This window comes from Gobius niger (genome assembly GCF_951799975.1).
Source record: "Gobius niger genome assembly, chromosome: 23".
NCBI classification, from domain to species: Eukaryota; Metazoa; Chordata; class Actinopteri; order Gobiiformes; family Gobiidae; genus Gobius; species Gobius niger.
The window spans coordinates 12719696-12742147 of NC_136874.1; the positions used below are offsets into that span (position 1 = coordinate 12719696).

The following is a 22452-nucleotide window of genomic DNA, read 5'->3' on the forward strand; positions in this document are numbered from 1 at the left end:
TATCCTTAAGTTTAGGGCTAAGGTAAGGTTAGCTTTAGCTCGTAAACTCCACTATCCTTAAGTTTAGGGCTAAGGTAAGGTTAGCTTTAGTTCGTAAACTCCACTATCCTTAAAGTTAGGGCTAAGGTAAGGTTCGCTTTAGTTCGTAAACTCCACTATCCTTAAGTTTAGGGCTAAGGTAAGGTTAGCTTTAGTTCGTAATCTGAAATCAGGGGGGGTAGCTTGAAATCGCGTTCATCTTACCCCTGGGGGTAACTTGAAACTGATTTCAAATTACCGGGGGGTAGCCTGAAATGAGGGGTAGTTTAAAACCTTTACAGGGAGGGCACGTCAACGAACGCAACCAATGTGACTGATGTCCGTGAAGCGCAGGTACTGACGTGGGAAGGAGTCTGGGCTTTTGATGTCAAGGAGTAGTAACAGAACTTGTAGTAGTACTGATTTTTGGATATGCAAGTAGTGATTGAAGTAGTCCCCTCTTTTGGTTGTACTCCATCACACAATGGGAACTTTGTCCACCATCCCATGTGTACGAATTGGACTCTACAAATAGACTTGCCTTGCCATAGCTCTCCAAAAGCAATCATTTCTACCTATAGTGCCTTTGTACCAGGTGCCTGATCACTTTTTGGAATCATTTTTCACAAGTCGCTCTAACTTGTTTTAAGTGGAAAGCCGCTGGGGAGACTTTGCACCTCGCTGACCTCACAGGGAGCCGGCTTGCCCCGCTACAGACCGCAAGAATGCTGCAGGACTGGTGACATCACTTAGCAGGAGAACCAGAGAGCGAAGGACCGGCAGCGGGAGAGGAGGAAGACGAAAGAGGCGATACGAGCCGACGAGCGGAGCAGCGCCGAGCCACAAATAAAAGCGTTTTATAGGCGATAAATGGCGTCGGCCCATTAAACTTTATGCTTTTCCTCTGTCACATCGAGTAGAGACAAAGAACAGACGAGTTGTTTTCAGACTTGTAAACACGGCAGAAGGAAAGAAAGAAATCTGAATAAACTTTTCTTGTCCGACGTTTTCTCGTTAAATGGGGAAAAGTGGACGATGAAATTAGTTAAAGACTGCGACGGTCTGAGGTTCTTTTCCAGTCCCATCAAATCCAGATACTTCTTCCACTCTAATGATAAAGTGTCAAAGCAGTGGCGTGCAGGAACCTCATTCTAGCCCGGAGTTTTGATCATCCAGAAAGTGGTAGAATAATGGAAGGGTTATGGAGACGTGTTCCAACGCCAAATGGAATCTCCCTCCGTCATTAATGGGTAGATTTACATGAAAAACAATGTTGTTCCCTCATCAAAAGGCCCTGGAGCTGTGTTCCGAGCCAGTAGCGCACATTCAAGTAATTTTTTTTAATCTATTGCAACGACAGCTACCAAAAGTCTCCCCCTGAGGTCCTACGTATTCAGGAAACGCTTTCCTCATCTCTCCATCTCTTGCTAGACTTCCTCCTCTCACTGTGAAGTCAAAACACACAAGAATAGAGATGCATTTTTATTGACACAGCTGCGCAGCAAAGGGGAGCAACGGAAGGGGCGGGATTTTAGCTCACACGGAGGATCAGGAAGTGTAACTACTCGATATTCTGATACATTATTAGCAAATTTTTGTCACTCTTTCATGGCTTTCTTGTTGACTTTTCATCACTCCTTAGATGTCTTTTTGTCGCTCAATGGAAGAGTTTTTGTTGTGTTCTTGTCTTTTTTAATTGCTTTTTGTTTTTGTCGCTTTTTGTGTTGCTTTTGTGTCATGGTCTCATCACCTTTTCATCTCCTTTTGGTCGCTTTTTTGTGTTTTTATTATTGCTTTTTCATCACTCTTTAGTCGTGTGTTTTTGTCGCTTTTCATATTGTGTTATTGTTGCTTTTCTGGCACGTTGTAGTCACTCCTTTGACACTTTTTTTTTTGCTTTTCGACTTGGGTAAAGCCAAACTGGAGCAAATGTGCTTGGTTCATGTGGGGGTTAAGAGGTTTAAAAAATGTATTTCAATCAATCAAAACTTTAACTACAGAGCGCTTTTCATACAAAGTTCAAATGTGGGTCGAAACAGTTCTAGCTGCAACCTGTCAACTAAGCAGAATTTTACTTTCACACAACAAACGAAGGGGAAAAACAACTTTGTGCTTCCACATCCAGCAGCCTAATTACTGGTAAACATCATCTGAACCTTTCGGCGATTCAGTCAGCTCTTGCTTTTGGCGAGGCAGACGTTCAACGAAATGAGATGTCGAAATCCTTTAATGATATCTTGGCCTATTAAAAAAAAAAAAGAAGAAAAAAAAAAAACAAGTCCGCACCGGCCTGTCTGCTCCTGCCGCCTCAGCCTGTGTGTGTTTTTAAAGTTCCCACGTGCGGACCGCCTCACAGGGGGGTGGGGGCGGCTGAGGCGGAGGAATGCGGGGAGGGAAGGACTTAATTACTCCGCATGGCCCGCAGTCACAGAAGCAGTCCCCGACAAGGATCTGTCTTTAAAGGGTACTTCGCGAGACATATGTCGAGCAAAATACACTGGTTCCCTCATCCAAAACATATCCAGTGCAGTAGCCAGGATACACATACTTTACAGAGACGTGTAGTCGGGGATCAGGGGTGATTTCGAAGAATTCCTGATGGATGTGTTTGACGAGCATGTTCACCAATCAGAGGAAATGCTTAAGGAAAAACTGAAGGACAGAAGGAGTCAACAACAATTTAGGTCAGATTTTAAACCTAGGAGCATTTGGGTGTCCGAACTTTGTGTATATGGCGTGGAGGGCCAAAGATCGGTGGTCCGTGCAGTGAAACATTCATCCGGGTGCATTCAGGAGAGGTTTAAACTGTGCCCCACACCTTGAGGCCTGGAACGTTAATGCCAGCTCTGTCTCACGATATAATGTTAGCTTTTTGTAGTTTTGATTGTGTGGTATTATGAAACTTGTAGTGAAAAAAACTATCTCTGGAGATGTTGGCAATTCCACAAGAAGCCTTTTGGGCACTCCTGCTTTTCGACGGACGACAACAAGAAGAAAATCCTCTCAGAGAAGCTGAAGCATGAACATCTACGCAGGTACGTTCTTCTTAAACTATTTTATCAGTAATTAATAAGGTCTTCCTGTCGTGAACGCGGTCTGTGATTGGATCGATCGGAAACTTTCCCAGATTTGATTGGCTGTTTGCAAAGCTCCGGACGGTCCTGCTTTTGAACAGATACAAAAACCAAGCTGGCCAGGCTTCGTTCACACAGTTTTGAGTATCCGCTTTGGTCGTTTCTTCGTCTACTGAAGAACTGCAATCTATATATTCCTGGATTTTGTTGCATCACAGAACATTAAACATTTTTAAAGCTTTCGGACACAGTAGAACACGCTTTCACTCGGATATACTCAACTCTGTAAAGCCTCTGATGTGGCTCTTTTGAGATTTGGCGGGAAATATTAAACCCATAAAGTGTATTTAGTGATAAGCTGCTGCAGTATTAGAATTTCTGAGTATTTCTGAGCCAGAATGAAGGCACTAAAAATGATTTGTTCAAATTTTCCAGGGGGCGGACCCTCCACATCCCCTTATATTTCCTAGACATAGATATTGCTTCACAAAGGCTTCGTCTCATTGGTCAGAGAGATGGCACCGGAGATTCTGATTAGTTGCTGAGATCGACACAGCAAACGAGGCAGTTGGACTTGATAGAAAAACAGGATGTGCATGTCGAGAGATGGACAGTGCAGAGTCCCGTAAACAGCCCCCCTTGACGGGTTTAAATTGAAAGTGGATGTATATGAACGGAAGCGGTGCCATGCTGGGGCCCTGTGGAGCGCCCATTGAAGCGGGCCACATTCCACAGTAATTCACTCTGACCTGGTCCCGATATGAAGGGCCCCGGGGTCGGAGAATGTGGGACGCATGCGGGGAGGAGAGCGGAGGTGCGTCAGTGAAGATGTCAAAAGTAAACGGGGGCAGAGATGTACAGTCCGAAAGGTGGGAGAAGTCGAGCGAACGGAGGGATTGCAACCATTCGGACAACCAAGACTGGGAAACAGCGGCATTTTCTGCCCGAATCAACAGGCGAACCACTGATAACACCACACGGGCTGCAATAAAGATGAAATATAATGTAAAAAGGTTAAAAAAAATGGATGGAATCGTGTCTCAGGGCTCTGAATCACTGACAATCAATCTCAGAGACCTGGGATGATTAGTTTTCAGGTTAAGCCCAGTTAAGGGAAAAACTACTGAAAAAGGATGTTCTATTTTATTAAGCAGATCATCATTTTCAAGCAATATGGGAAAGAAAAAGGATCTCTCTGCTGATGAAAAGTGTGAAATAGTTGAATGCCTTGGTCTAGGTATGAAAACCTTCAATATTTCATGAAAGATTAAGCTTAATCATCATACAAATACAGATTTGTGGCTGATTCAGAGCATCAGATTAAGAGAACAGATGCTACAAAGCAGCATACAGGTATTTGAAGCTGCTGGTGTCTCTCAAACATCAAGGTGTAGGACCCTCCAGAGGCTGCAGTTGTGCATAAACCTCCTCCCCTAAACTGTTCATTGAATGCTGATGAACAGAAACAGCTGGGGCTCAGGAATAAATGACGACTAATTTTCAAAGAAGTAAGAGTGGATATAAGTATGTCATCCAATAGCCAGAGGGTTGTTGGTTGAAATCCTGCTGTGACTCACTTCACCCACATCAGAATGCAGAGGCTACGTCATGCAAAAACCTGGCCGATCAATACAACAAGCTCTAGATCTTAGCCCCAACCTTACTTATTTAAAAAAAGTTAAATTACTGCACCATGTAACACAAATGTCTCTCTCATTATGAACTCGCAAGTTACTGTTCAAGACCCGCTCGACTCGAACAAACCATTACAGGCGTTCGATTTGTGCCGAATTGTAGCCAGACCCGACGCGTGTCCCTGACGGCTTTAAAAACCCAACAGTTCCCTAAATGTAGGCCACGGCCCGGCAGTGGAGCAAATGTCGGCGCTCAAATCACTCTGAGTGCCCGCGCGACAGCCGCATAATGAACGATCGGGCCGCGTGGCACGCTACAGCCGGAGAGAATTACAGTTTTAATTCTGTAAAAAAAAAAAAGAAAAAAAAGAGGGGAAAAAAAATCAAATCCGCGCGCTCGGCCAATCCTCTTACAGCGTAATCCCCAGGTAGTTTTCAGAGGGCAGCGGGCACAAATGGGACCCGTCCAGCGGCACATCTGCCCCGGTGCTGGGATGATACTGCTAAACAAACAAAAAAAGAGAAGGGGGCTAAGCTAACAGCGGCTAAACATGTCATCCGAAAACATGCTAACTATTAATATTTGATCACTGTCTGGGCTCGGGTGGGGGGTCTCGGCATGACAGACGGTAGGGCTGTCGAAGAGAGTGGAGGTTTTCAGGCGGAGGGCGGAGATGCACATGTGGGTCAAAAAATATTTAAAAAAGATGCTAGAAACATGGTCAAATGGGCTTTTTCTTTTTAGTGGCAATAGCGAGATATTCCTGTGTTGCAATACCCAAACATTCTGCTAAAAATACTGTGTTCTGTTCTGAAACTACTAACTAATAACTAATGACAAACACTGATATTAACTGAAACTCCCAAAAGTACGGTATAACAAGAATTTTTTATAGATATTTCCATCTAAATGAAACAGCATAGTGACACTTTGACCTAAAACAATAAGCTTGTCTCTGACTGTTGAGTGAAAATGTTGAAATGGCGCGTTTTGGCCCGGGACTGTGTGATGTTTGTGCGGAGGAATGCCCCTGGGGTGAGGAGGAAGTGCTGGGAACCCACTGCTGTCACACGTCCGCTCCTCATGACAGTAAGCGGTTAAGACTGTAACCTTGTGACGAGGCTAATGATATGTGTCAACCGCTCTGGCTTTGTGTCCTGCATTCTGTTTACCGGGGAGGGGGGGGGAAACAATTGGGAAGAGGATTGACGGACTTCCAACGTCAGCGCATTTATCGCAATGGTCGGAGTTCTGTTCAGGACCGACTAAACAATGATAGACAAAGTTTGGCCACTTGTCCTCAAAGTGCTCGCTATTATGGAAGTATTTCTGGTTGTTCAAGGACACAAAGGCAATATTCTCTGGTGGAAAGGGGTTCGAACGGCCAATCTGCTGAATTGTGAGAACCTCTTGACCACTGCGACTTTAAACTTGCAAATGAGCATAAGGTGACTGACAGGATCGAGAGGTTGCTGGCCCCGCTGTAGAACAGAATCTCAAGCTTAACCATCTGTGAAGAGATCAGAACACACAATACTGAGAAGCCCTCCAGCTCAACCACCGATTGACCACTTCGACGACTTGTTTACGGATATCTGAAGGTTCGCCTGCAATTGTGGCAGCAGTTGTTGGCCGTGGCGTCAACACTTGTGACTTGCAAATGAGCTCGGGGTGAGTGACGGCGTCAAGAAGTCCTTCCCGGCCCCCCACATTGACGGAAGCTATAAAAAAAGTTGAACTCTGGCCGGTAGCAAGGTTTGTTGATTCTGTGATACTTCAAACTTCTTGTAAGTCCATAATGGTTCTAAATTCAACCATTACTTGCTAATTACTTGATCTCTTGGCTTTGTTGTGTTGGATGAAGAGGCACTTGAACATGGTGCCAAACATGGCTGACAGGAGCAAGTAGCCCCTGGCCTACCTACCGCATTGACTGGGCTATAAATTACGCTAAAAGTAGAACGTGAGATTCCGACTGAGCACATATAGGCTTCTCAAACACCACCTTTCTATGTTAGTTCCTAGCAAGCAAATATAGAACAGGACAGGACTAAAGTTAAGCAACCTCATCATGAAAAAACACAATAAAATGTGGGTAATTTAATCACAAAGCACAATTGAGTTGAGGGAACAAGCCAGATCTGAGTAAACGTAACTCAATCTCCAAAAAGAGAGTGGAAAAACATCAATTGAACATAGTTTAATGCGTGGATGAGGCTTAACAAGCATTCTCATCTTTCACTGCTTATCTCTCTTGTGATAAGCAGTGAAAACAAGCCTTCACTTTAAGCTAACGGCATGCTAGCAAATCAACGGTGCCGTCATGAACACATTTTGAACGAAAATCTGCCCAGGTTGGAGTAAAAGTGATTTAAAAATGTTTTGTGTTCCATCTATGGATATTTCACGTTCAGGAAATATTGATTGGAGAAAAAGAAACAACCAAAGTGAACTGGATTACTCAAAACATACTGCCACTTCAGCTCTTTCATACCACTTGTCTATTTTAACGGCGTGACCCTGAACCACGTTATTCAAATTCAAAATCAGCAACTGCTCGCCGCCAAAAGGGAAATTCCAACACCAGTAAATTATCACATTTTTTTCTTCCCCATGCACAACAAAGATAACTGGTATCACATGTCTCTCCGATATCGTGCTGCCCTAAAGGAAACAATTAAGTCTCCCCAGATTAACTGCTCGCATGTTGCAATTTGCCGACTGAAACATAGCAATTGAGCGGAGAAGTGCACTTTTCGACACCCGGCGAGCCTCCGCTGGCGTTTCCAATCATAAAGCATTCTGGCGCGTGCTATTTTGGACGCATCTTGGGAAACTCGCTGGGAAACGAAAGAAAAAGTCGGCGCAAACTAAACAAGATGACCAGAAAGTCTTTTTTCGGGGACAGGACGTCGATACCACCCAGGCATGTGCTTGTATTATATATCATATTTTCATCATGACAATGTTTCCAAAGACATTTCTTCACCTGGACATAATGTTTGAAAGACAAGGTGTGCAAACCTAGAAGTATATCGGGATTAATTAAAGGCCCTACTTGATTTATTCTTGTCTAGAAAGAAGCAAACTTATTTCTAACTTTGTCATGGTAATGCTTAGAACAACAACAACCAGCTGCCAGTTCATGATCAATTAAAAGGCATTAGTAGATGCTTTTACAATACACTGATGGACAAAATGCACAAAATTCATTCTGCTTCAGTTCAGGGCCTTTAAGAAGAACAAGATTTCTAAAAGCTGCCCTCCAATCAAATATGCCAAATTTCCGTATGAAAAGAAAGTGATATATTCAAAAAGAAAGCAATCCCTTTTCCCTATTTATGGCACTAATCTGCGGAAAGTGATCATGTTGTGATCTCTTCTTCTTCTTCTTCTTCTCACCTACTCCCTCATTCTTCTTGCTCATGCGCCGAGAGACTCTCAGGTCAGCCTTTTCGACCTGTCTTGACATTGACATATGGGCTATAGCTGGTCACCACGGTCCACTGAGAAAAACAGACTTCCCCGGCCCTCTTCCCTGATAATCTATATTCTCACTCTCTCTGCTGCGACACCCAGTTCTATTCCTGTCATTTCAGCGCCGGATTAGTGGGCTGGCTCGAAAAATCTTAATCTCCCTGAGAGAAACACATCCCAGTATTTACCCGATTCCGTTTTGCTCGTCTCGCGTATTGTTTTACCTTTAAATGACAGGTAGCTATGAATAGGTTTACGCAACAACCTATAGCTGCTGTAGTTACCAATAGCAACAGGGCAAGCGAGCTATCCCTTTAAACTGCAAGATCAGATGAGAGGAGGTACATGTGTTGCTTGCGTAGCTAGAAGGAAGGTGCATTTTTGACATCTTCATAACCATGGCATTTGCAGATTATCCCGCTGTTTCAGGACTAGATACGATTTTTCAAGGCAACTCAGCGGGGAGCACGTTAAGGACGCAACCTTGTCATAATACCACGAGGTGCGTCCTGAAAATCAGCATATTGGAATTGCTTGACATTTGCCGAGGCACACCAGAGGGGCATGGATGTTTGCCTTAAAGCAAGTTGAAAGTGAAGCGCATCCTTCCCAAAAAAAAAACAATATGCCTGACAAGATTAGGTGGCATTTGCAAAGGTCACGAGCGAGGTACTTTTGGCTGGGTAATCGAGCGACATGTAAACACTGTGAAATCCAGAAGAAGTAGTAGCAGAAGTCGTAGTAGTGAGTATGGCACAGCCTTGACAGAATCATGCCTTTGTGAACCAAGTGGCATTGGCGAGGAAACAAAAGGAATCCCCTTTAAATTTGCAAGTCAAGTTAGGTGAAATGCAAAGTGTTGACACATAGGCAGTGCTACTACTTTAGCATTGTGTTTTTGATGGAAGTTAGTCATGCAACTCTCTGATTAATCCAAATTAAATGACCTCATGAATGTCAAAGAATTTGCTGAGGTTTTCATTTTGGATGTGTTGTTCAATTCATCTTTTGCAATTCCTGAAGTTGCCTTACAATTTGGAGAGAAATACGAGTAAAGCGCAAATGAACCAGAACAATTTAAAATTAGCTGACATTTGCAACTTAACAAAGTTTAAGATCATTTCCTTCCAGCAATTTCCTGAAAATATATGAGGTGTTGTAAGACTAAAGATGTTTCCCAAGCCAAGTCGCTAAACACATTTCTGAATATCAAGCTCTGACATTCTTGGCTCCACTTCAAGTCCCTTTAAACGAGCTGAATTTGAAGCATGACTTTGCCAATTTCCCTGCTCCAGAATGTCATCTAACTAGCAAACAGCAATGTTCAAACACCAAGCAGCTGCCTGCACAAATTGTGTGGCATTGACAAGGTTGCCCACTATCCCCACTCTATTCGCAAAAAATCCCGGGTTGTCATGTATCCACTAATCCTCCCACTTACCCTCGTGGAGATTCAGCATCCTGGTGCATTCAGGGGACACGCATTGTAGGAGAAAAAAAAAAAAAAAAAAAAGAGATCCACCATCCGCCGGGTTTGCCCCACGCTCCGCTCCTGCAGCCGCTCACCACCCGGTCATCCAGGCAAAGTTAACATCCACAATCCGTCTCACTGCCTCTTGATTCTTTCTCTCTCTCCCCCCCCCCTCCCGTCTCCTCGACTTGACTTAGAATCCGTCCCTCTCCGCCGCTGTCTCGCTCGATCTGGCAACGTGCATTGACTTTCCTCTCCGCAACATCACTCCCCCTTCTCCTGCCTTCGTATCCCTCGGTAGCCACGCTCGCACTAGACCCCGCAAGGCTGCTGCTGCTGCTGCTGCTATCCCTATCTCTCTCCCTCCACGGCTGCGTTTGCTGGCTGGCTTTTCCCCCGCCCACCCCTCTCCGCCTCCTAGCTTGATCTCTCCGCTGAGTATTCCCCCTGCCCCTGTCTGCTCCCTCTCTCTCTCTCTCTCTCTCTGTCTCTTCCTCTTTTTTCAAACCAAGAGGAGCTTGCGGGACATTTAACATGTGTTGGTTAAGGGGGCAGATTCGCCTGGCTTGCCGTATAGCTCCGGTGGTAGGTCTGTTCCTTGGGGGATTCTCTTGTAGAGGGGGGTTGAGGGGAAATTGGGGGTGTGAACATATAGACTAAAAAAAAAAAAGCTCTTGATGTTCCTCTAACTAGGGTCTATAAGCAAAAGAAGAGTGAGCAAATGGCCCCAAAAAAAACAAAACAGCACCATCCAGTCGAACTAGTTTGTTCACACTCGACTCTTTTTACGAGGTCTAAATTACACGCTAACACGACTAAAGATAGTGTTTACGGCTGCAATGGATGGTCACTTGCAAAAAAAAAAAAAGCAGCGAGGCAAACCAAAATAGCAGCCTTTTACTACGGCTTGCTAGAGCGTCCCAGTGGTGCCAATTGTGAAACGATCGTAGGTTTTGCTGACGAACGGGAACTGTCGCAAAGAAAGAAGAAGGAAAACGTATTTTTCTTGACAAGTCAAAAGGAAACAAAGACTCCGGCAAACAGATATAATTAGGCCAACAGACAGCCTTTCATCTAGTGTCAGAAATCTTAACCAGGCAATTGTCTGGAGAGAGCAATGAAAGAAAATCGCATATTCTTTTTGTTGTTTGGAGGAGACTGTGGTTTTGTTTGGGAGAATCCAGTGTCTGAGTGGGATTGAGTTTGCGTACAAAGACGTCCCGGCCTGTTTTGTGATTTTCAAAGTGGTAAGAGGACAGATTGAGAGCTAAACTTTGCCTGATATGATGTGCGTGGTAGATTTGGGGTGTCTTGAATTTGAAAGAACTGCCGGCATTTTGGTTAGCGTCCAACACAATCAGGCAAGTAGGGTTTTATTTCTCTTCTCATTATACATTATATAAAAAATCTCTTGGAATTAAAGTTGTACACAAAACACACAGAAGGTTTTGCTATGTCATCACGTTATCAACTGAAAAACGGTATAACATCTGGAGTTCCGACGTTTACTTTTTAGGCATACTGACCTTTCGGACCACATTCCTTTCTACAGTCACTTACTATTTTGAAGCACAAACTCTTCTTGAAGAGTAGAGTTTGGCAGAACCTTTGTTTTTTTATCTCGCCAAAGCCAGTTGTGTCAAAGAAAGTTTATATTGAGGTAAAATAACTCAAAGTAATTTTGTACAAAACATTCATAGGTCATGGGGTCAAGAACACCAAGCCTTGTGTCGATACAAATGATATCGATCCAGGATTGGAATGTTTGGTGGTGATGGTCTAATAATTTTTATGACAATGCAGACTGGTTCTCCTGTTAGAGCAGATTTACATGCTATGAATAAAACAAATGAATTATTAGTATAAAAACACCCTAATAGCATCCCGAAGTCAAGTGCTAGAAGCTTTTCCCAACAATAGAAACCATCAAGCTTCATGGACCACCGAAGAACCTTCAAGGATCAAACACCGCGATGAGTACCCCGCACCATGAGGGGGGCCAGGGAAAGAATAGACACCAGGAGCGCTGAAGGGCCCTCCCGGTCGACTGCGCTACACCGCCGCTCACGCTCTGCTCCATCTGCCGCAATGACAATCAGTTTCAGCTCAGTGCTTGTGACAAACTGCAGCCTGGACGCTCTCGCAAGAAGACCACGCCGGGAAGAAAGGGAGGTGGGTGGGGTGGGTGGGGGGGTCCGAGCTATTGTCTAAGCCCCAATAGGACCAGCGCGAGAGGGGGCGAGTTCGCGGAGGGTGCGAAAGGCCGATTTAAAAGGGTCCCAGTGACAGGAGCGCTCGGTTAAAGAAGAGAGAAAGGAAGAAAAGGGACATGGGGCTTGACTTAAGAGCGTCCAGTGTCGCTAATGTCCCAAATGAACAATGACACTAACCATGTGAGAAAATTAGCTGGCTGCAGAGAGGGAGAGGGAGAGGAGGGGGGGGTTAGGGAGGTCATGGTGGAGGTAAACAAGCCGGGGGTGAGGTGTTGGAGGTAAGACGCCTGGGTGGGTGAAGCTATAACTATGAGCTTCAAGAGGGGGGAAACTATGTGGACATTTCCTCAGCCAGTTATGAGAAGGTGGAAAAACTAAAACAAGTTCACTCACACACAAAGAAATCAATGAATCAATAGCCTCAAATCAGAATAAAATAAAATACTGATATAACTGCGCAACATAATGAATTGAGACCAGAACTGGGGACTTTTCTAGGGGGCCATCGCAAGATAAGTCACTGTCTAGGTTGAGATCTTGGAAAGTGGTTTTCACATTTTTTACCACCTCATAAAACCTCACTTGCCCCCACCTGCCTGTGGGCCTGCCTGGCGAGACTACGTGCCCAAAGAATGAGATCTGATGACTACCTGACCATCCTGATTGACCAGGTCTTTCCTGGATTTCTATTTCCCTGATGGCACGGGCATATTCCAAGAGGACAATGCCAGGATTCATTGGGCTCGCATTGTGATAAAAGAGTGGTTCAAAAACTTAAAAGCATTACTAAGCCATAAATGAATCTGTTATCATCAAAACCAAGAAATGCTAAAATGTGAGATTAACCTGAGTACGACCTGAAGAGGCCGAAGTGTGAACAGTGATGAACAAAAAAACAACTAAATCCGATTACCCTCCCAAATCTGTCCAGCCCTGTCTCCCATTCGTCATACTTATCATCCGCGAGAGATTCATAATGTCAGACGATTGGCCGATATTAGCCCAGCGGCATGCTGGGAGGTATAATTGCGTTTATCATATCCGCAGCTGCTGGCTCCCAAACGCGAACACATCACAAACACAGCCAGCGTGAGCCCATTCAACAAGCAGGTGGCCGCTATTTACACACCATTGTCCTGTTTCAGAATTTTAAAAAAGGGCAAATGTGATGGCTAGGTCAATGCTAACACTTACACGTGCATATAATCAAGAAATATTAGCGCGCGTGTTCGAAGCTAATTTGATCAAGACAGAGGGGCGAGTTGTGGAGCGCGGCAGGAGGAGTGATGGATAGTTTTGTGGCGCCGCAAAGACAGGGGAAAAAATACAATTATGAAAATGCATGACGAATTTGAAATGAAAAATGGTCACGGGTTGCTAGTCAATTCGGTTATTTTGAATGGAGCAAAAGAAAAAGAATAATTGGTGAATAATTGTGGTCAAATGTGCATAAAGTAGGTTATTAACTCGCTTTGCAAACCATTAAGTAAAACTGGTTAAGGTCTCCCAACTGGATTAAAACTAAAATGGTTTGCAGTGTAAAGCTGGGGTGCCTGATTTATTTTGTGCTTTCAAATTGTAAATGGTGGAAGCGGTGGAGTTGTACATATGACATATTAGATGAAATAATGTTTGTAACATTTTGCTAACAATTTAGTGGTTGAATGAAGCGAGGTTTGGCGAGACAAAGGTCACTTTTTATCGTGGTAGATCTCTCACTTACCCTGAACGAACAACCTGCTCAGGACCAGGTCAAGTTCCTGTGATGTTGACCAAACAAAGAGGAGAACTCATTGTTCCAAACTCTGTGGCTGTATGGAGATGAGGAGAAGGGAAAGCGAAGAAGAACCACGAGCGGCGCCTTGAGAAGCAATACTTATGTGTGAATGTATATAGCTGATCGCTTATTTCTCACAACATATAAAGACTGTTATATTTAAATTGTGAGCATGCAACTGTCCCATTGGGATGTGTCTCGGCTTGGTCTGGACACACTCTACATTACATCACAACAATGTATTTGTCATGAGTCTAGGGATGGATTTTGAAATTCAGATAAACTGGCTCCACCCAAATGTGCGCATGACTCCACTGAGATACTCAGGGTTTACTCAGCCAGTTGATAAAGCACATCGTAGGACGCTTATGAGGCTCATATCCGGATTTGTCTATCCAGGCAAGAGAAACTTATCCAGGATACGTTCAACCAGCTTTGTGGTAAAGGGCCAGGAAGTGACAGGAAGTGACAGGAAGTGACAGGAAGTTTACGATATATTCAACAATGGCAAAACTACATTTCCTGTGCTACAGTCTGTTTGCATGTCGTCAATATTCGGAAACATTTGGCAGAAAGAGGTACTTTATGGTAATTGTAATTGGAAATAATCCTAATCCAAACCACAACACATAGAACATCACGTCACAAATTCATTTACGATTCTTCTTCTTCCTCAACAATGGGGATATTCCACTACGCTTATACATGACCAGATATTCGGGTTAGAAAAGGAGAAACACAGTTTTTATTTGCCTGTGTTTACATGGCCATGCGCAACTGGGTTATTGCTAATATTCTGGTTATGAAAGGGTTATTGACCCCATGTAAACGTAGTCAAAAGTTGGATAACTCGTGCAGCTTTAACCCAGTACGGTTGCATTTCTTCCTTCTTCCTTCAAAACTTTTGAATCTCAACCACTCACCTCTCAAACCGTTCATATAAATGGACTCTCTCTTTCATCCTGCCGTCCTTCCACCTTCACCGCGGCAGAAGAACCATCAGCCTCCTCAGCTTTTCCACCTCCTTCCCTTCACAAATCTCTCCCTGCAAATATCCAAGCACCAAACTTCACATCAACAACCCATCCACTATCTATCTAGTCAAATAAATTGGATGCCCCAGCTTTACCTCGATGAGCTGTTGAGTCTCTACATGTTCCTTGGCAGATTTGGGCACGCCAGCCACAAATTTGTCCAACTATGTTTTGCTGAAGGCTATTTGATTAGCTCACCAATAGCCAGGAGTCAAATAACCGTTTATGGGCACGCAACGCCGCGCAACACCTGACACAACAAGTGACAGAGCGTGCAGGAAATGGTTTCTCACATTAACCCTCATCTATCTAACAAACTGCTTTTCAGTCACAATTTTTGTTCCAGTAAACAAAATAATACGCGGAATCCCAACTTTATGCCCAATATTTCACCCGCTCCTGTCATCACATGCGGTTTAATGACTTTCTTTCCTTGCTAATAGCCCATTGTCTGAACACACTTCTCTTGTTTGTGAGAATGTTGACCGTAGGTGCTGAGTGAGCTGCTCGGCTCATTTAGGCCCCGAGCGTTGGCTTTCCATGGGGGAGGAACCGCTAAATAGAACCTAGGGAATATGCTGATGCTCTTGGAGTATATTCTTACCTTTTGACACCATTCACAGATGACTTGTGCTGAAAACGGTGGACAAAAACGACAACTAGCATGAGCAGATTTGGTGTTGGATAGTTGGCACTTTTTTCCTCATAGCAATAAGTTCTCAGCTTCGATCTTCGATTTATTCCATTGTCGTCATTTGTGTAAATATCCTGATTTTGTCCGTGCCCGTGTAAATGCAGTACTCTGATTTCAACATCTTGTAGAAGGCTGTTTCCAGGTCATGAGAGACCAGGATACTCACACTGGGATATTCCAACCATACCCAGGATACTGTGCCATATAAACTGAGTATCCTGGTCTGATCATGTACCAATTTGAGACACAGATACAGTACGTTAGAAGTGGAAACTTTGTAGCTTGTACATTGGCTTCTAAAACTTTGTTAATTAATGATGAATAAAACATTGCAGAATACTTTTCAAGTCTTTACTGAAGCTGTGACGGTGCTGTACAATCACCAGCGCTTCCTTGGATAGTTCTTGTCCCTGTGTTTAGAGGAATGTGCTAAACAGCTGTGTGCTAGCAAGTGTTTAGCTACCATATTTGTCAATAGCCTCACACCACTCTGAAGCCTAAACATCCAGGACTCTTTTATTGCTCATATGTACAGAGTCCTCCATATCCAGTAAGTGTGTCCTGGTTCCTCTGAGTTAACATCAGAATACAATCATAAAGGGATATGGCTAATAACTGGGATACCATTTTTGATTATAAGCTTATTTGCTGCCAAATCTCAACTTTTAAAGGCCCATGAGAACTATGCCTTCCAGCCTGGCTTTGCACTTTCCCCTCTCTCATTGATCCCTTCGGCCTGTCCACAGACCAGTGAGCAGAAATCGCATGCGCCACTGCGGTTCATTACAGCCCAGTCAATGCTGTCGTCTAGGTGTGTGTTCCCAGACAGCCATTAATCACACCACAAGCCCGAAGAGGGAAAAAAACACCTAAGAGGCGCTTTGTTCCGCGGGCCTGCGATTAGCTCCTACAAGAGGCTTAAGCAGAGACATGCTCCGGAGAACAATGTTTGCTAATACGGGGGGGAAAAGTATGGGGTGAGGCGGGTTTGGAGAGACTTCAGAGATTCGCAGGGAGATGTTTACCTGTCAACATGGCGGCTGTCTGGAAGAGGTGGTGGCAGGGGAAGACAGGAGGAAATGCCCAAGATGAAGTTTGTTTACCCAACAGTTAAGGGCTTTTGAAGGGTTATGGAGAATTAAAACAAAGGAAAAAATGGAGGCCGTTGCGAAATTACCAAGCAGTTTATACAAGCTATCAAAGGTGGGCAGTAATCTGTTACATTACTCAATATGTTTTTTTGTTTGTTTTGTTTTTCATGCAAGGCTGAATATTAAACCAGGAAGGAGGGGTAACAAGTAACAAGGTAAACCCTTCCCTGCCTACCCCTTCCTACCCATATGGTTTAACATCACGCGCTGTGTCTTCAGCCTTCATCAGTGACCCATCCTCAATGCCGCTGGGACAACCTAAGAGCAGTGGGTGGGCAGCGTAGGCCAGCGTTCAAGGGCCCTTAACTGTTGGGTAAACAAACTTCATCCAGTGATTGAACACTTAATCTTGACATCCCTATTTCCCAATCTTGAGTAGTCAGTTGTACTTGAGTAAAATTATAAGTAAATGACCACAGAGGAGTATTCGTCTGATCCTTAGCCAAACTTGTCCCTCCCAGAGATCGAGGAATTGTGGCCCGACGAGACCTTCTTGAGAAATAGTAAGTAACAAACATATTTGATATTTACATTTGCTGAGACTTACTTCTGGCAGCGATCCTAATGCTACATCACTCGGACTCATGAATTCCAACTATTTGTCTGGCCTTCTTCTAGTCTATTTCCCCACTGACTGGTCCAGGATCAGAGCATTCAAACTGCGGCGTGCGTTCGTGCTGACGATGCGGTAGTGGAAATGCCCAGACTCATATGAGGACTCTCGGTGTAAAATCCCCTCTGGAGACTGTGTGTGGTTGTGGTTTGAGCAGAAGATGAAGTGTGTAATACAATAAAGAGCGTAGTACACCTCCGTCATGTCCCATTAGAGACAGGGATGTGGGCGGACATGTTCCCCCTCCCGCTGGGGCTCCACAGAGACACGGCTTCTCTGACAGGAAATTTCACTCCTTGGATGAGGGCTACAAGGATCATGAAATGAGGAGCTGGAATTAATACGGGCTTGATTGGAAAAATGATGAATGAAAATGTCTAAAATAAAATGTTTTCCCAAGATGCTCAGCTTTTTGTAGGTATTTGGTAAAGACTGCAAACACAACTCGATCACTGCCTTACTTTTTAATTAATTCGAAAATCCTATTGATCAGTTTCCTTTGGCCTGATCTCTGGATCCCTCCCCTCATGCCCCATTAATACAAACCGAGATCCCTCTACAGCTGCATGGATGTGGTTCTACTGTCGGACGTCTGTACTAATATATATCAGAGCGGGCTGTCAGAACTTTGTGGATACTGTTTTTCTTTATTTAGGACCGTGGGAAGAGCTCAGATTAAATTACAGTATGAGCAGGTGACACCACACCTTAAATCATTTCTGCAGAAGATTCATAGCCTTTATCCCAAAAAGGGACATGGTCTTTTCAATCTTTGCAACTTATATGCAAACAAAATGAACAAAAGATTCTGGAATACAATGGCTGACATACGTTCTGATACAGTGATCTCCCAGGCAAGTTTGAAATTGATATATCTAAAATGGGGAATAAAAATCCTCTTCACTTGCAGTGTCTCGCCTTCACCAAAACAAACCAGACCAATTACAGAGCCCGTTGGCAGCGGAAAAACCGTTGGGACAGAATCCTATTGTTCTTCAAGGCAGACGTATCATTGCTTGGGGAATTTCACTACAATTTGCCAGCCACAAAAAGTGCGGCTTCGGCAGAGCAGTCACTTACGGTGAAGACGATGAAATATCTAAATCCTCGCCGATCCATGAAATGCCATGAAATAGCTGCAGTAACACACCTCAGATCCTCCAAAATCCGCTCTGGAGATCACGCAAATTGCCATCATTTGTCTTCTAAAGTGAATGTTGAAAGATGCTGAATAATTGATACCCTTTCACCAGTCGCATATTGTAATTTCGTCGCTTAAGCCTTTGCATGTTCCGTTTGTGACAAGAAACATCCCGGCTGTTCCACCGTTTCCTCTTCGTGATCGATTGTTCGGTGCAAGACGCGGCATCTGTCACATCAGCAGGTAGTCTTTCAAATGGACTCAAATTCATTAAGTCACCAGACCTTTTCCGCTAACAGCCACACACTGTGCAGACCGGGGCATAAGACTGTACGACTCCTGATTATATGCGAAGTTCCGATCGCTTAATCAATGGCAACGACTTATTGATGTTTAAAAGGCTGTAACGTTAACAAGAGTGACTGTGAATCTCTATGATCCGACGGACGATTCCTTTGACGCCGCCATCCAAGGTTTTTCCTTTAATTAAATGTCACTGTCAATGACCAGATCCAGTTGTTGAAACAACTAGAAGCAACTAGGTCACTTAGTTGGGTTTGTTGGATTGGGTTCGAAGTCGCCAAAAGTCCAACACAAAGCCACCAACACCACCAAGCCAAATACAGTGCAGCAATATATTTAAAAAAAACTGTTTTTCCTCTTGGAGATAATGTTTCCTCGAAGCTAAATAGCTCGGATGCACCCACCGTATGGGACCAATACACCACATCTCTCAGCACTTCGGGATAGACAGGATCTGGGATAGTCCTTATCTTTAAATGAAGGATGTTTTGGGAAATTGGCCACACAAGCGTTAGCCAAAATAATGAAACGGTTTGGGAGCACAAAGAGGGTGGAACCCCAGCGCAGATCTTGATAAGGAAGACTTCAACGGAGTTTAATAGACTTGGATGAGCAGCCACAAAGTGAGGTGAGAGGAAGGATAGATGCAGGTATGGTGGTATTCTTCCAAAGAGAGTACACCTATATACGAAGTTCTAGGACATGGAAATAAGCCATTGTATTTTTACCTTAAAAAATGAGCTGACATGACTTGCGAATTGCCATTTTTTTTGACAGATATTGCGATTGGCTTTTTCTGACCACCTCAATGAAAATTCCGTGACCCAATCCGTCTCCACGTCGCGTAAGCTTAGTAACGTTCATGTCTACAGGTGCTTGTCTTCCTAGTACAATCTTCAAGGTTCATTTCAGACACTAGGACTAAACTTGATTGTCCTGCAGCCTTTTCTGATTGTCCAGTAGCCAAAGGAAGCGAAACTCGATAATTCTGATGGCGAACATGTCTTTCACTCAAATGGTAAGGTTACTGTAGTCGCTAAAACCTCAAGTCGATGAAGGTTAATCGTTCAGTCCTAGTTGCTTACACGTGACTAAAAGGTATCCAATCCAGACATATAACCTCAGATCTCAGAAGTGCAAGACCTCTTTACTTCTTTTAATCGGAGTAGCAGATTATTGGCATCCTTACACCGATTCTACGACATATTTGAATCTGCTCTACAAAAGCTGGGAGTCGAGTTGTTGCCAGCTGCTCCCAGTTGATCCCTCTTCAATTTGTCACCGCGACCTTACAGCGCGAGCCCTGTATATCTCCAAGCAATTAATCCTGCCTCAGCCACATGACACTTCACTGCTCGCTCTCTCCCGCTACTGCTGTACATCCACAAAGAGCACTTCCGCGGATATCTCACAGCAAGAAAGTTTTGGGTTAAAAAAAACAAAAACCTTTACGTCGTGGGAAATGCCGAGCAGGTTAAACGGCTAAACGCAGGGAAGCATTTTACGAGGTTAATAGATTGAGTTAATGAAGCTTTTTATTGATGCCTCCCACCAAGGTCGCTCCGTCTGTGGTCACTGGGCTGGAGAACGCTGATGTGGAGCCTGTGTTTCAAGGTTACGCGCGGAGCTGACCAGAAATATTAGCCAAGGTAATTAGCAAAATGGAAAACACCGTAAACAAACAAGAGTGTGATTATGGGGGAGATTTGCTCCTGAAGGATTAGAGAGGGAAAATGCGGGGATAGTTTGGATTCTTGGAGGTGGCGAGCAGCGTTTAAAGGCTTAAGACTTCTTTCCATGGGGTGTTGCATAACGGTAGCTTTCCCTCAATGTTTTGTGTTGTTTGTTGAAAACTCGGACATTGTTTTGAACAATCGGTATTGCATGTAGATTTTGCAACACTTGAAATGGGATTGCATGCAAAATCGACTCATTGAGCTTTTAGCTACGTTATCTGGATTCCTTGTCCGAGAACATTCCTTGAGCAATAAGCTTTATTCACACTTTTGAGTGTTGTTTTCTCAGCTGAAGTGCTCTGAAACTAAATATCCAGTAGTTTCACTTCCTGACTTAGAGCGATCTCACCACAAACTCCTCCCACTCACCTTGTCTTGCTCTCCTTCGCTGTGCAGCTGTTTCAATAAAGAGGAAAAACATAGCTTGTGTGGTAGTGAAGCTATGGCGAGTGTTTTCACTTCGCCAAAAAGGAATAAGCCAGAGATGGAGAGGTCCTATGTATCCATTTCCTGGATACATAGGACCTTAAGAGAAGCTTTCTCTGAGCTGCCGCCATGGTGCAAAGAACAGCCACTCGAGAAGATTCTAAGGTTACTCAAAGATGCCCATATTTTAAAGCCCTTAATCCATGAGCAAACTACTTCAAGGCAGTCGTTTTGCGCTCAAAGCGTGTTCATCATGATACCAAGGATTTGCTAGCAAGCTGTTTACTGAAAATGAGCGCTTCTTTCACTGTTTTATAATGTATCATTCCTTGTGCGGTCTGCAGAGGGCGCGTCCATCCAATTTCAAATCCAGACCTGTCCAATCTCTCACTCCTTATTGTCTTTTCATTAAAGTAATACAGTATTTCAAATTTCATAATGTAAAATATCAATGCAGTGGTGCCCAAAATGATGCTTTCCATGTCCATCTACTTCACAGAAATGTGTTCTTTTTCAAACGGCACAAAAAGATCTAGTGAAGTTTAAATTCTTACACTCATTCGGAGCTTTCGAAACACACTCCTATGAACGTCCCACGACTTTCAGAGAATCAGTGCTGCTAAACTGCATATCTAGTCATAAAATGTAACTCTGCTTTTATCTCCCCCGCAAACGTCTGCAAATTCAATATACGGCAAGGAGGGAACATGGATTTCCCTCCAATATTTAACCAAGTTTTAACCAAGTTTGTTGAAAGTTCAAAAATTCAAAGTATAACTGATTACAAGAGAAAAAACACAATTATGGTGAGTAATATCTCGGACCCCCCAAAGTTCAGCGCCCCCCCCCCCCCCATCCAAAACGTGTCTCGCTCCTGATATCGCATGAAAGCCGGGCTCCTTTTATGGCTTCAAAAACAAATCCTGAGGGAAGTATTTTCCCAAAGAGTCTGGGGCGAGTTCCAGACGATGAAACCATTGATTTCCTCGGTCTGCCATAGCTTCTTAAGAGTGACCTCCAAACGCGTAGGATTAGCCCTTTAGCCATTCACTTCAGAGAGCGAGGTCCCCCCCTCTACGGAAGCCTACGAGGAGCAAATCATTGCGTTAGGCACCGGCAACTTATCCGATTAGAGTTTGTGGTTCCTGGGGCTTTCATGTACTGTACAAAGATGGCGGACGGCGAGCGGGAGTCTTTGAGGACGCTGCTTCCTCGGAGTCAAATGAGCGTTTAAACTGAGCTTCAGCGGATTTGGATTGTTGTGAAGAAATGATCACATTTCTAAGAACTCATTAAGTCACCTTATTTCTCCTCTGGAAAACTGAAATCTGCTTCCTGAGAGTTGTGTATGTGTTTATTCTGACAAAATACAGCAACAGCCTAGAATAAGACCATAAGACTGCAATGAAACAAACTCCCAGACACCATCAGAGTTTGTCGGGTATAGGTGTCTTGGATGTTCCAGTAAAGAAAAACATAAGCAAGACTAAGCAAAGCAGCTAATATGCTGGGAGAGGCCAAATGCTAGCAACATCTTTGGTCTTTTTTGTGTGACTGAGGGCCCACAGTTCTTCCATACTGTGATATGTTCTTACCTGAGCTTAGACGAGTTGATACGTACCTGTCTGGTGTTGTGTGGTAGCTTCCAACTTCACCCCATTTGGAGCTATAGGAATATGCTGCGAGAGG

The 22452-nt window shown here is 43.9% G+C and overlaps 1 protein-coding gene across 4 annotated transcripts in view; it reads right to left on the reverse strand.

Annotated features, from left to right (window-relative positions):
* Positions 1 to 22452, reverse strand: part of LOC306981805 (nck-associated protein 5-like) — a 220556-nt gene that overhangs the window by 122983 nt on the left and 75121 nt on the right. Inside the window, exon 1 of one of the 4 annotated variants that reach the window (XM_079581487.1) lies at positions 9646 to 10042. The exons of the other annotated variants lie outside the window; for them this stretch is intronic. Coding sequence (XP_079437613.1) covers positions 9646 to 9674 — 29 coding nt within the window. The 5' untranslated portion in view covers positions 9675 to 10042. Of the gene's footprint in view, positions 1 to 9645; positions 10043 to 22452 lie in introns of those variants that run through there. 4 annotated transcript variants of the gene reach the window in all.